At 42.6% G+C, this 12,719-nt stretch overlaps 3 protein-coding genes across 8 annotated transcripts in view; 1 reads left to right on the top strand and 2 right to left on the bottom strand.

Annotated features, from left to right (window-relative positions):
- Nucleotides 1-2,433: 2,433 nt before the first annotated feature.
- On the bottom strand, nucleotides 2,434-5,729 carry NDUFA7 (NADH:ubiquinone oxidoreductase subunit A7). The gene is made up of 4 exons (XM_048496120.1): nucleotides 5,353-5,729; nucleotides 4,618-4,667; nucleotides 3,337-3,495; nucleotides 2,434-2,678 (listed from the first exon to the last, which is right to left on the bottom strand). The coding sequence occupies exons 1-4, from the start codon at nucleotides 5,401-5,403 to the stop codon at nucleotides 2,582-2,584; spliced, it is 357 nt and encodes a 118-aa protein (XP_048352077.1). The 5' UTR covers nucleotides 5,404-5,729; the 3' UTR covers nucleotides 2,434-2,581.
- Nucleotides 5,730-5,885: 156 nt separating this feature from the next.
- Nucleotides 5,886-9,748, top strand: RPS28 (ribosomal protein S28). The gene is made up of 3 exons (XM_048496121.1): nucleotides 5,886-6,035; nucleotides 9,337-9,490; nucleotides 9,645-9,748. Exons 1-2 carry the CDS (start codon nucleotides 5,949-5,951, stop codon nucleotides 9,457-9,459), a joined length of 210 nt encoding a protein of 69 aa, XP_048352078.1. The 5' UTR covers nucleotides 5,886-5,948; the 3' UTR covers nucleotides 9,460-9,490; nucleotides 9,645-9,748.
- Nucleotides 9,749-10,575: 827 nt separating this feature from the next.
- The window catches only part of LOC125432515 (KN motif and ankyrin repeat domain-containing protein 1-like), a 41,925-nt gene continuing 39,781 nt past the window's right edge, over nucleotides 10,576-12,719 (bottom strand). For all 6 annotated transcript variants that reach the window (XM_048496113.1, XM_048496116.1, XM_048496117.1 and 3 more), the window contains 2 exons: nucleotides 12,119-12,217; nucleotides 10,576-11,466 (listed from right to left, as the gene is read on the bottom strand). In XM_048496113.1, the coding sequence (XP_048352070.1) occupies nucleotides 11,428-11,466; nucleotides 12,119-12,217 (138 nt within the window). In that variant the 3' untranslated portion in view covers nucleotides 10,576-11,427. The remainder of the gene's footprint in view (nucleotides 11,467-12,118; nucleotides 12,218-12,719) is intronic.

Below are 12,719 nucleotides of genomic sequence, written 5' to 3'. Positions count from 1 at the left end.
GCTGGTGTCACCATGAATGTTTATTTAATGACTTTAATGCCACCTAGAACAAATTTAGAAACAGCCAGCCTCAAGAACGCTCAGTTGCTGGCTGTTTTTCAATCCCCCAGTTTCACTCATGCAGAAAATGAACTTTTCAAGAGTCCAGTCCTCAGTGATTTTCAGAAGCAATTCCCATTGATATATAGTAAGACAGCCAATTAAAGGCATAGCCTCTGGCTAAACTTAAATGGTTGCATAATGAATGGATACAAAGCCTATTTGGCCATATTCAGAGTTATCTTTTTTCAAGTGAATATTCCTAGTAAAGATAGATATATCGCCTATGACATTTAAACCAGAGTACGCCATATATAATTTTTACTCCTGTTCAAATCTCTTGGTTCAGCTATCATCTGCTGCTGGGGGAGAAAACCCTTTAAGGATAATTATAAAGTGAAATTAACTGGATAGCCTTGTGTAGGTTTTAATTGCTAAGTCTGTTTGACACGCGTAGCGAAACTTTCTTGAATTCAGAAGCACCTGAAAAACCCACATATCTTAAGGTACTTATACTTCATCTCAGGCTTGTTAACCATTAACTTCTTCCACTCGGAGCAAAAGATGATTTTATTTTCTCTGACACCGTAAAACAAAGACATATCTGAATGCTGAGGTCACTTGGCCTTTACTAGGCTGTACGTTATTATTAAATCCACCTGGTGCTTTCTGCTCCTCAAATCATTGATTGCCCTGCTTCAGAAGCGATGCTGTTCCTCAGGCCCTTTCATTGGTTTCTTCTCCTCTGTTGCATACAGTGCAAAATTATCTTTAAGTTCCTTTCAGAGCCCCCAAAAGCCTTACCTAATCCAAGTGTGCTGCCAATATTTTCCCCATTATGTCCTTCGAACTCTTAGAAGCCTGACAGCATCCTTCACTCTTCTAGACCTCTACCCATTGCCCCTCTGAATATATCTCACCAAACATCTGGTTTTAGCTATTGCTTGGACAGGGCTTCCCAAACTAGACAAGCACGTGGACGTTTTTGGAGTTTTGAGAAAGAACAGCCACCACCACAAAATGGCTACCCTTACATGGCACTCATAAAGCATGGAAAGGTTTGAAGCCAAACATCCTTCCTCACACAGAATTTACTGTTTCTGGATATATGCTCAAGCAGTAGTGGAACAAGGGGCAGGGGCTGGAGCCCTGGGTGCCACTTGGGCAGGTCATATGGACACTGCGCAGCCGAGCTGCCCCCATCCCCACAACTGTGCCCCTGCCTGAACTCCATCTGGCGTTCAGAGTTGAGTGGACCTATTCAAATGCTGGGCTTGGCTTGGTCCAGTTTAAACTGCAGGCTTCAAGCCCAGGGTTGAACTGAGCAGTTGGGCTGACCGGCTCCAGCTTTATCCTACTGGCTCCACCCCCAAGCTCTACCTCCAGTCAGATAACTTCTTAAACACAGAGATATCTTCTCCCAAAAATTACTGCCCAGGAATTTAGATTATAGGAACCAGCCTTCCTGTCTCACCAATCAAATAAGCTTGTCTGGAGCACCCTCCTCATGGTGGTATACCTGGTCCCCTCACTTGATCAGAAGCAGCAGCAGTAGAATTATATGCCAATAAAGGCTTGTGTGTATAGCAGCAGCAGAAGGCCATTGCTTTCACATCCTGCATGTGAGCACCCAAAGGCACCTGATGGGCCACTGCGAGAAGCAGAGTGCTGGACTAGATGGACTCTGGTCTGATCCAGCAGGCTTGTTCTTATGTTCTTATGATCTTCAGGAGGCAGTTGGAGATGGCTGTAGTTAGGTCTGCATTTGAGTAATGTAGTTTTCATTTATTATTGACAGTCCTCATTTGAGAGTTTAAACTATGGTATTTTGTGCATGTGTTTGGTAAGTGCTGTGGCAAATAAAAAAATAAATAGCCTTGACTAAATGGAACTAGCCTTGACTAAATGGAACTTCCACACTCAGAGGCATTCTATTTCTGAATATCTGTTACTAGGGCTGCACACTGCTGAAGAGAGCTGTTTTCTTCATGCTTTTCTTATAGACTTTCCAGAGCATGTGGTCAGCTGCTGTGGGAGACAGGATGCTGGACAGGATGTACACGGCTCTTCTAACATTCTTAAAAGTATCCTGAAAAAAGTTTGCATCTAGTGGCACCTTTAAGGCTAACAAAGTTTTATTTTTCATATAAGTTTTTGTGTGTGTGCACATTTCCTCAGATCCCAACATATGAAAGCTTATACCAAGAATAAAACTTGGTTAGTCTTAAAGGTGCCACTGGACTCAAACTTTTTTCCTGCTTCTTCAAACCAACATGGCTACTTACCTGAATAGATCTTAAAAGTATCCTGTGAAAGAATGGTGCTGTACCAAACTAATGGCAGAAATCTGTCCACATCTGTTCCCCCAAATCAAATGAATCACAAGGGGCAGTGTTTCAGCCTGCATTAAGGATTGAGTCCCTTTAATCAGTTACGCACCAAACAAACCAGAAGTCTCCTAGCCTGAATTATTTCCACACAGGGTCACACTTGCAGCCATTATCCTGGCAAGCAGCTCCAGCCTTGAGAGATTACAGTTCATTCACAAATAGGGCTCATCTTTGGACAGCTCCAGTTTCCGAGGAACAGGGCCTGGCGTCACTGGTGGTTTGTCAGCTACGGCCACAGCAGACTCCAACCTGGGCAAAGTGACAGGAAGATTTGGAAATGAAGAATTCTGCAGCAGCATACTATGCACCCCCTCCAAAAGCAGCACTAAGCCTGACCCCTCCCCACCCAATTAGCTGAATCCTTAAATGCAAGCTTTAAGGGAAACAACAGAGCAAGATGGGAACTAACATTTTGGATTTGTGCTTTTACTTAGAAACAATTGTTGCAAGCTGCAAATTGTATTGGACTGTGGCAACTGAGGAAGAAGATACTATATGTGGCATGGTGGGGGGAGTGTCTAGCACTCCTAACTCTCCAATTCTGATTTTCTTCCTCAAAAGTTGTTTTCAAATTTGGGGGAGGGGAATGACTCAAAACATGCTGTCTATTTCAACACCCTCTGAAACCCCCCCCCCCCCACTTTAAGCCTTAACAGGTTAAAATTTGATAGCTTGTTGAAAGATCAGAGATGCTTAAAAGCCAGGATCTTTTAAAAGTCCACTGACTACTTTCAATAAAATTAAACCAGCTGTTGTAAGAAAATTGCTCAGGAAACAGACCAGACGCTGTCACAGTGCAGTCAGCACAGGAGGGGGTGCTTCCTGACATCTCAAATCAAACAAGGAGAGCTATTTTTTTTTCTCCACAGTTACAACAGATATGTGATTGTAGGCAACAGAAAACTACCTGGCTGCCTGGTCTCCTGGGGCCAAGGTTTTCTGTGATGAGACAATGACAATCGGAGGGGAAGTCAGCCGGCGCCCATCACGAGTACAGTAATAATTGTCTGCAAGCTTGTGGCTGGGGCCAACAGGAGAGGAAGGGAGCTGGAGGCTGGCTGGAGTCCTAGGGGAAGGATGGAAAGGATTTAAGAAAAGAGTCCACCAGCACCAAAAGAAACTAGGAGGAACTTATGCTTTAGTGTCATCCCACTCCTGGCTCCGAGGCACTACTGAATGGTAGCCTTGACAGCTTTCAATTGTCTTGATCCCTTTCAGTTGTCTTGGTATTACAGCAGTCACACAGAAAGTCATCTCTTTAATTTTGACAGAGAAATTATTTCTTGCAAAGTAGAGTTATGGCTAAAGGTCGTTGAACATGGATTAACTGAGTAAATGGGCTGCCCAAAAATGTGGCCACAGCTAGCAGTGTATATGGCTTTTAAAAGAGAATAAGAGAAATTAATAGGAGAGCAGGTCTCTGATTGCCTATGAGCCACATTAATTAAATGGAACTTTCTAATGTAGAGGCAGCCTACCTCTTAACACCAAGAGGTATAATAGGGCCTGCTCTACCCAGCTCTGCTCTACTTGTGGTCTACCCAGAGGTATTTGTTTAGCCATTGTGGAATCAGATGCTATTCAGGAGGGATCATTTCTTTGCTGAAAGTTGGTTAACAACTGCACTACATCAGTCAGATCAAGCACCACAATGCACTGTGTTGCCTTATATCTTTGCAAATGCAATGTTTGTGGACATGAAACCAGCTTTGAACTACTAAAGGAAGTACCAGAGTACTTGAATCATCTCACAGACATTTACCATCTCATTTACCGTTCATTACATGCATGTAACATTAACCTTTGTCCACAGTGAGCAATATGGAGATTTACATCCTCAGAAGTCCCCAATGAAAGTTTTGGATATTGTGATGGATTATACCACCGATAAGCCTCTCATCCATAAGAATTACTTTGTTATATCAGACTGATGTTGGTATCTTGTAATATCCCCCCTCCCCCGACGGTCAACGATGTTTCTGGTAAGCCCAGAAAGGCAATTAGTATTCAATAGGACGTTTTCCCTTAGAAATGGAGCTTCCTTTACAGTTATGTTATTACATCTTTCCTCCTCCACCAGTTTAACTCTTTCAAATCCATCCAAGTGAGTCCTCTCTTTGACACAAAATATACAAGTGCTAGCTTTTGAGAATCAAACAGCTGATGCCAACCAGCTCAGGGAACTTACCGCTTGGCGATCTCTGTGTAGCGCAGTTGTAGTTTGGCTTGCAAGTCTCGCTGTCAAAAGAAGAAAAAAACAGACAAGGAGGGCATATTCCAAGTTTGCCACCTTCAGGCAGTTTAGCCCTCATTTACAAACCTGAAAACCCGAACTGATAAATGGATATCTCAATTAGTGAACCTGCTGAGATACATCTACAAGGAGTCACAGGACTGCATTAACCCTGTAAGGCCTTTTGGGGATAATTGTGCAATATTTATAGTTCTGGTACTCTATTATTATCACACCATTGGGGAACACTCTGCTCCAAAGGAGCTTATAGGAATAATCTAATTAATAGTGTTGCGTTGTATGCCATCTCTTCATTTCCCCAAAATAAAAGTTTTAGATGGATTAAAAATATATAACTTCAAATACTTCAACCAGCATGCTTTATTTATTAAAAAGTAACGCCCAACCTTTATGGTTAACAAAAAAGCTTTCTTACAAATAAAAACATAAAAGAACCAACTATAGAAGCGAAACATACATTAATAATAAAACCAAACCGCACACCTTTACAAGAGAACCACCCTGTCCCCTACAAGCTTTCCGAGAACTACAACTCCCAGAGTTCCTTGCAAGGTTGAGGGGAAAAGGCTAGGTTTATGTGATTTAGCCTCGCTCAATTGCTCATAGATCAATTTGCATGGCACTGAACTCCAAATAATTTCTTCTACTGGACTCAGTCCTGGTTCTTACCCCCGCCATAAAGTTACGAAGGCGCTGGATGATACCGGTGGCAGTCGCCATCTTGGATCTCTGTTGTCAAGGGCGTAGAGATCGCGGGTTATGCCGGGAACAACACCAAAGCACGCGAGGGATGCTGGGAAGAAAATGGAAGCGATACGGACAGCCTATCCGAACGGAGGAAACTCGAACTTCGGCGTCAGGCATCGTTCCAAGAAAGGGGGCGTGGTTAAATGGCTTGGGTTCGCGCACAGCATGACGGGAAGAGTGTTTCTTATTGCCGGGCAGGACGAAGGAAGGGTCCCTAAAACCGCCTGTCAAGGGGGCGGGAGAAAGTAATTTCAAATTAAACTTCCGGTCGAAATAAATAAAAAGGATAGCAAATCATATGTGCAGTGAGGCAGAGATACCGAGACACCCTGAGGGAAACAGTTCCAGTGTTATTCCAATCGCCAAGAAGCACTCAGAAAGATTAAATGATGCTTAGAGGATGCTGGGGGAAGGGAGCGGCGCTGGGCCTGCCGGGAAGTCTCGCGAGAGTCCCTCCTGCGGAGGCTATATAAGGTGTGAAGTGAGGCCACGTGACCTCTTCAGTCGCCGCCGCCGCCATGGACACCAGCCGCGTGCAGCCCATCAAGCTAGCCCGAGTGACTAAAGTGCTGGGCCGGACCGGCTCCCAAGGCCAGTGCACGCAGGTAAGCCCCGGGTGGGTGGGTGGGAAGGAGGGCGGTAGATTACGGGGCTTAAGGGCACGCTCCGTTTTGCCTATGCATACCGCATAGCGAAGGGACAGGGGAAGAAAAGTTGGCGGAGTTCTTCCACCATTTCATGTGGTATTTGGCTGCTCTGAGGGAATGATTATTTGGCAGGTCAGACTTAGGAGTTTCCGGTTGAAAAAGGATAGCTATTTGTCAATAACTCCAGGAAGGTTAAGAATAGATCCGCCTTGTTCTGGGGCAGCCTACCTTGGAACCTAGAAAAAATGGGACGTTCTTGCGCCTCTTTTGATCTCTGGGGAAGCGTCTGTTTTATCATCCGGATGTTTCGATGAATGGGCTTGTGTTGCTGTAATCCACGGGTGTTAAACTCGCGACCCTCCAGATGTTATGGACAACAGTTCCCACTATCTCCTGCCAGCATGATGCTAGCAGGGGATGATGGGAACTGTAGTCCATATCTGGAGGGCCGCGAGTTTGACACCTATGCATAATCCAACACGGTTCCTCTTCATGTGTTTTGGTATAATGTGCTCTTCTGCTTAATAGAGAACTAGAATAGCTTGCAGTGTTATTCTTCTTTTGCTCATGTTATCATAACAGGAACTCTGGTTCTTGGATGGTCCACGATGGCTAGATCTCATAAACCAAATAGGGTTAGTATTTGGATGGGATATAGCCAAGGAGTACTAGGATTGCTGCACAAAGGCAGTCAATGGCAAGCCAGCTCTGTACATCTCTTGCCTTGAAAACACGTTTTTCCAAAAGGATTCCAGATTACATCATCCATCCCTTGACCATGTCCACACAGTACTATAAATGAGCAGACTAAATCTTCATGTAGATCAGCATCCTGGTTCCATTGGCTCTTCCTTGCAGCATCACTGTGCTGTTTTACAAACATCCACTGATGGTTGCCCCCTCCACAAATTCTGGTTTTCAAAAATACTGACAATACTTAGCCATTGAAGACTCTATTAGACATTAATCATAGTCTTGACTTACCACCATTAGCAAGACTAAATAACAATTGATCAGAAATTGCTAATAAAAAATTACCACTTCAAAAGGAATTGTTGAGTTTCGGTCCGTTGATAAGTGCTGAAGAAGCTTGCGTTTATTCATTCTTTGTTAAAATGGTGCTACAGTCTGTATAATTTCTCCCTTAAATCTTTGTGCAGTTGACAATCCAACAGGATATGAGACAGGAAATCAGGAATCATGCATCGACTGATGCAGAGTCTCTTTGAATACAGAATACTTCTGCTGGATAAAACCACTGTCAAAAATTTTTTGTCACAGTGCAAGCTATTTATTTTTATTTTATTTAGTTTCATTCATTTGTATCTTGCCTTTCTCTCCAGTGGGGTGCCAGAGCAGCTTATGATATTCTTCACTCCATTGTTTAATCTCCACAATGTAAGATGGGTTTAGCTGACAGAGTGGAACTGATCCAAGGTCACCTAGCAACCTTCCATCACATGAGTGGCAATTTGAACTTGTGTAGTCTTAGGTTCTTCACCATTACACCACACTACATCACCTGTGATGTGTTCAGTGAAATTGACAAATTTATCACAATGCTGTGCTGTCCCGTGTGACTAAACTGGCTCAGTGGGATCAGAGTGGGCAGAATTATATGTAAATAAAAATGAAGTTTATTTTGGCCACAATCTTTTGTAGCAGCTGCTCTGAAATTTGAATCTCACTAATCATATCCCTGCCAAGGCATAAATGTGTAGGCATCCCCTTCATGGTATAAAAACACCTCTGCATAAGCGTTAGGAATGTCACATAGTTAATATCTTTTTAATAATACATTCTTAGATAAAAATGTTCCTGGGTGTGAGAAAGGAAACTTTGCAACTTGCATGTGTGATTTTCTGTGTATCTGTGCTGAAAATATTCTGGCTGTAAAAGTGCTGCATGATCAATAAGGAAAACCTTTCTAATTAATCACAGATTAATCAAAAGGATATTATATTAGTTGTAGTATACTAAGGTTATATGTTGTGCAGTTGCTAAGACTGCCTGACCAGATGTTGCCTGATGTTTACTGTAGAGGAAGAGTGTTACATGCTTAGGTGTGTCTTAATTTACCCCTTAACTACAAAGCCCTCCCTGTTGCTCAAACTGTATTTTGGAAAGAAGTGTTCAAAGATCTCATGCAGAACAGTGCTGTTATTTTAGTTGTGCTTATGTTAAACTTGGGGATTGCTCATTTTTATTAAAAATCTCCAACGTGGCAGAGAAAGTACCCATCCTGTTTTCTCTTATGTGTCAAGCGGTAAATCGGGAGAACAGTATTTGACTCTGATTCTCCAGATTCAATTCCCCACATAATAATTACCGTTTGAAGCAGTGGCTATCACTGCATCCAGCAGCAGTGAATTCCCCAAGCCAACTATGCTTTGTGTAAAAAAGCTTTTCCTTTTTTTTGGTCTTGAGACTCCTGCCTATCAATTTTTTAATTAAAAAAAGTCATCAAAGATGGGGCGGAAAAAGTTTTCTCTGAACTGAAAAAGTCCTTATGCTTCTTAACCTTTCTCATGTTGGGAAAGAACTCCCTTGATCATCCAGAGTCCCTTTTTCAGCACCAGAAACCAAACAGGAACATAATCTCCAAATGTGTTGGTGTCCCGTATCTGTCCAAGGGCTTGTACTACCAGCTTCCAGGGGCAGTCTGGAGATATTCTGAAATTTCAGCTGATTTCCATATAACAAAGGTCAGTTGCTCTGAAGAAAATGGCCGCTTTGGAAGATTGCATTAGAGAGCCAGTGTGATGCAGTGGTTAAGAGTGGTGGATTTTAATCTGGAGAACTGTGTTTGATTCCCCACTCCTCAACACATGAGGAACACTTATCTGGTAAACTGGATTTGTTTCCCTGCTGCTGCATACAAAGCCTGCTGAGTGATCTTGGACCAGTTAAGGTTCTCTCAGAACTCTCTCAGCCTCACCTAAAGGACCAAGCCTTCTGTTGTGGTATGGGTGGGGGAGGTGATTGTATTCATGTTTCAGACTGTTTTTGGTAGGAAAATTGGGGTACAAAAAACAACTCTGCTCTTTTAAACGGCAAGGAGGTAACCTTGCTTGGATTATCCCGTCGGGGTGGTAACCCAGACTTCCTGTTATCACTCTGTACATGCTTATGGGGAAGTTTAAACAAGCTGGGTAAATCCTTATGCTCCTTTTCCATTGTGTCTGCTAACCCAGCTTCTGCACATATATGCCCCATAGAATAAGTCTCCGTTCTATTTCTTCTCCTCTCCCCCATACAGGTCCGGGTAGAATTCATGGATGACACCAGCCGCTCCATCATCCGCAATGTAAAAGGCCCAGTCCGAGAAGGAGATGTTCTGACACTCTTGGAGTCAGAACGAGAGGCTCGCCGCTTACGCTAATATGGCCCTGCCTGTTGCATCCCCCACCCCTGTAAGTGTGGTTGACTTCTGCCCTCCTCCACTGAGAACTGTAGCTGTCTGAATTCGTTTTCCATCAGAAGTTCAGTTCTACAATTCATGTTCTCCACAGCCTTGAGAACACCAGCTAAACCTCCATTTTCATGTGTTTAATTTTTTATCTCCAGATGGCCTCTGAATCCTTGAGCATGATCCCAAGGCCTGTGGTGCCTTCCAGATGAGGACTGCTTGAGACAAGATACAACTGAATAAAGTTTTTATTCCCTTCCCATTGCTTTTGTGCTGTAGTTGGTAGTTTTTAAGAAGCAGCATACAGTGGCAAGGAAACGTTGGGCAGGGGGTGAAGTCAGCATATGTGAAATGTGGACTTGCATATTTACTGAATCTTTTCCCAAGCACCCTATTTTTTAGATTCTTGACCTTAGCCTGCCCTTCTGTATCCTCCCACACTTCTCCAGATCCCTGCTGACCTGCAGGTCACAGGACCTTCCTCAGGATAGTCAAGTTTTATTTATTTAGCATATTTATATGCTGCTTTTCTCCTGAAACGCAGGACTTGGCTTATAAACCTTCCAGGCATAGACATTCTGACTATTATCTCTAAGAATTGTAATAGATCAAAAACATAGCTTGCTTACACTTTTACTACAACATCTGAAACATGAGAACAGGCGTAGTAGTGTAGTGGTATGGGGGAAAATGGACTACCAGTTGAACAACTGGCTGATTGTAACTAGATGTAGAAGAGGTTGGTAGAGGATGAAGAAGAGAATTGTGGGAAACAGCTGGTGTATACCTAGGGCTATGAAACCATTTCCCTAGCTTAAAAATAAAAAATGCCAATACTTACAGCAGGTGCTCAAATTACACAAAGTTAATCCTTACAATGAGTAGCAGTTATACATGTTTCTGTTTTTCTCTTCTAATTACCATGTTCTCATGTCCAAATGAAAAATGCAAAGGATAAGTAAATCTCCTGGAGTTCCCTGGACAACTCTGCTTTTAGATATGCCAAAACCACTTGTTTGCGTATTGTTTTTGGCTGTAAAGTCACCGGTGACATGGCAAACCCATGGAGGTTTTCAAGGCAAAGGACGCTTAGAAGTGATTTGCTCTTTATTTTGCCAAGATAACATTTTAATACCATTATTAAAACAAGTGTTGTACACAAAAGTCCTGGGCTGGATAAAAAACAACAAAATGGTGTAGGGCTGTGGATGAGAAATAGGGTCCTTCACTTACGAAGGGAGGTGTCTGTCTCCCTTTCCCGAGACAGCAATACTGCGAGTAAAAAGGGGTAGGAGTGATTTACCCCTCCTCCCATGTGAGAAGGGGGTAGAAAGCTATCATACATGCAAAGTAAGAGAGGGTCAAAGGATAGAACTCTCCTTAAAGTACTACAGACATGCTTCTAGTTCTCACTAAGATGGAAAATCAGTAATGTCTGAGAGAAGTCCAGCATGTTGATCTTAAGTTGAGGAAATACACTCATTCGTAGGGGAATTCTGGATCACCTTGAACATTACTCAAATCTTCAAAGTAACTTGTAGTCTACAGCCCATTTCTTTGGAGGAAGTTGGTTCTGGTCCACAAAAAGCATGTACCACAGGACTTTATTTTTGCTGCAATAGGCTTACCACAGCAATCCCTCTGGAATCTTGTGTGAATTGGCAGGGCCCAGCCGTAAAGTCAACCCCCACCCACTTTAGTGAGAACAAGGCTGATGATGATTACCTCTAGTGCTCTGGAAGTCAATACTCAAATTTGGTCAAGGATTCTAGTCACTATACGTCTCCCCCTTCCAAGGAAGGATCAAACTGACCGAGATGCCAGAGTTTAAACCTGGTCCCTTGAACTGTACAAGATAGACGACGCACACAGGAAGTGTAGGACAGGAGTGGTTGTCATGTAGAACTACTGTGGACTGGGTCCTTCCATGCAATCCAGGTCCTAGAGTTGCTTTCTTGGGCTCTTCTTTCCGTTCTGGTCCTGTGAATAGAGAAGACAGCTGCTGAAAATCCATCCTTGTGGATCCATTATGATGGAAGCTTTTGCCTGGACTTGGGCAGGAAATCTTCCCCCTTCCCACAGCCAAGATTGAAGGCTGATTCAAGACAAAGTACGCAAGAGGGAGGTCACTCTATGCCAGTGGAGCTAAAGAAGTCCAGATAAGTCAACACAGTACTGTTTCAGGACAGTTGAAATTACTATTGGGGAGATCAGCATCCTCAGTACAGGCCTAGAAAGATGGCTGTTTGCATTCGCTGTGGTTTTGTGGATGTATTTTAAAGGCAGTGAAATCTGAATTTAGTACGGCTATTTCCCCTCCACCAACCAGGTTTCAATACAGTCACAGATGAATGCTCTTAAAGAAGGAAAACGCAACATGACAAGAATTGCAAGTATGAATGATTGTAAATCAAAGATAATTTCTTTTTAAAATGCATGCAAGCATTAATTGGAAAGTTAAAGGGTATGGATTGCAATATGCCTAGGCAGAAAAAACTGCGGCAGGTGAGGTCTACCTCGAACGCCCAAAGAATGTTAACATTGCCTTTTCACTGGGAGATCTGCAGCTTGTTCCTTAACACGGGTTTTTTGTGTAAGATAAATCACTATTCTTAGAATGAGATTTACTCACTGGTGACTGAGTTGCTGACTTTGTGAGGTGAGTGGATATCATTGTTGCTATGTCTTGGTGTCCAGCCTCCAGAGCAATCGAAACTGCATCATTGCCGTCCTGTGAAAACGTAAACAAATGTTAGGTCTTGTCTAAGACCCTGGCTGCTATTAAATCAGCAGATGCTTGATGTGGAATATAAATGGAGTTAATGCTCCACAAAAGAAAAGAAAAATATTGCTGTTTGAGGAAATTAAAACAAGATATAATTTGTCTACAAGAAACACATCTGGATAAAGGATATAAAATATTTGAGCAAAGAGTTAATTTCAATGAGTCCAAATTTAAAAAAGGGATGGTGTCAGTAGTGGGATTCAAATAATTTAACAACTGGTTGATTACAAGCACCATTTTAACAACTGGTTCTGCTGAAGTGGTGTGAACCTGCTGAATCCCACCACTGGATGGTGGTATTACCCCTAGTTTTGTACCTAAATTGATATTAGATTATGAACATGGTAGATTTATGGGTATCAAAACTACGGTGTTTGGAGTTTACGCACCATATGAAGATAGATCATTTTTATAAACATCTTTTAGAGAAATTATCAGAACTGGCACA

The sequence above is a fragment of the Sphaerodactylus townsendi genome, linkage group LG05 (assembly GCF_021028975.2).
Source record: "Sphaerodactylus townsendi isolate TG3544 linkage group LG05, MPM_Stown_v2.3, whole genome shotgun sequence".
NCBI classification, from domain to species: domain Eukaryota; kingdom Metazoa; phylum Chordata; class Lepidosauria; order Squamata; family Sphaerodactylidae; genus Sphaerodactylus; species Sphaerodactylus townsendi.
The sequence above is the reverse complement of the archived record's forward strand: the minus strand, read 5'-3'. Positions and strand labels throughout refer to the sequence as shown.

Bases quoted from the DNA above. Each gene is read 5' to 3' on its own strand.
- NDUFA7 (XM_048496120.1), bottom strand. From the start codon at position 5,403: ATGGCGACTGCCACCGGTATCATCCAGCGCCTTCGTAACTTTATGGCG. The intron at 3,496-4,617 runs GTAAGTTCCCTG...TCCTTCCCCTAG, and splicing joins TACACAGAGATCGCCAAGCG to GACTCCAGCCAGCCTCCAGC. The intron at 2,679-3,336 runs GTAGTTTTCTGT...CACTTTGCCCAG, and splicing joins CCAGGAGACCAGGCAGCCAG to GTTGGAGTCTGCTGTGGCCG.
- RPS28 (XM_048496121.1), top strand. From the start codon at position 5,949: ATGGACACCAGCCGCGTGCAGCCCATCAAGCTAGCCCGAGTGACTAAA. The intron at 6,036-9,336 runs GTAAGCCCCGGG...TCCCCCATACAG, and splicing joins CCCAAGGCCAGTGCACGCAG to GTCCGGGTAGAATTCATGGA.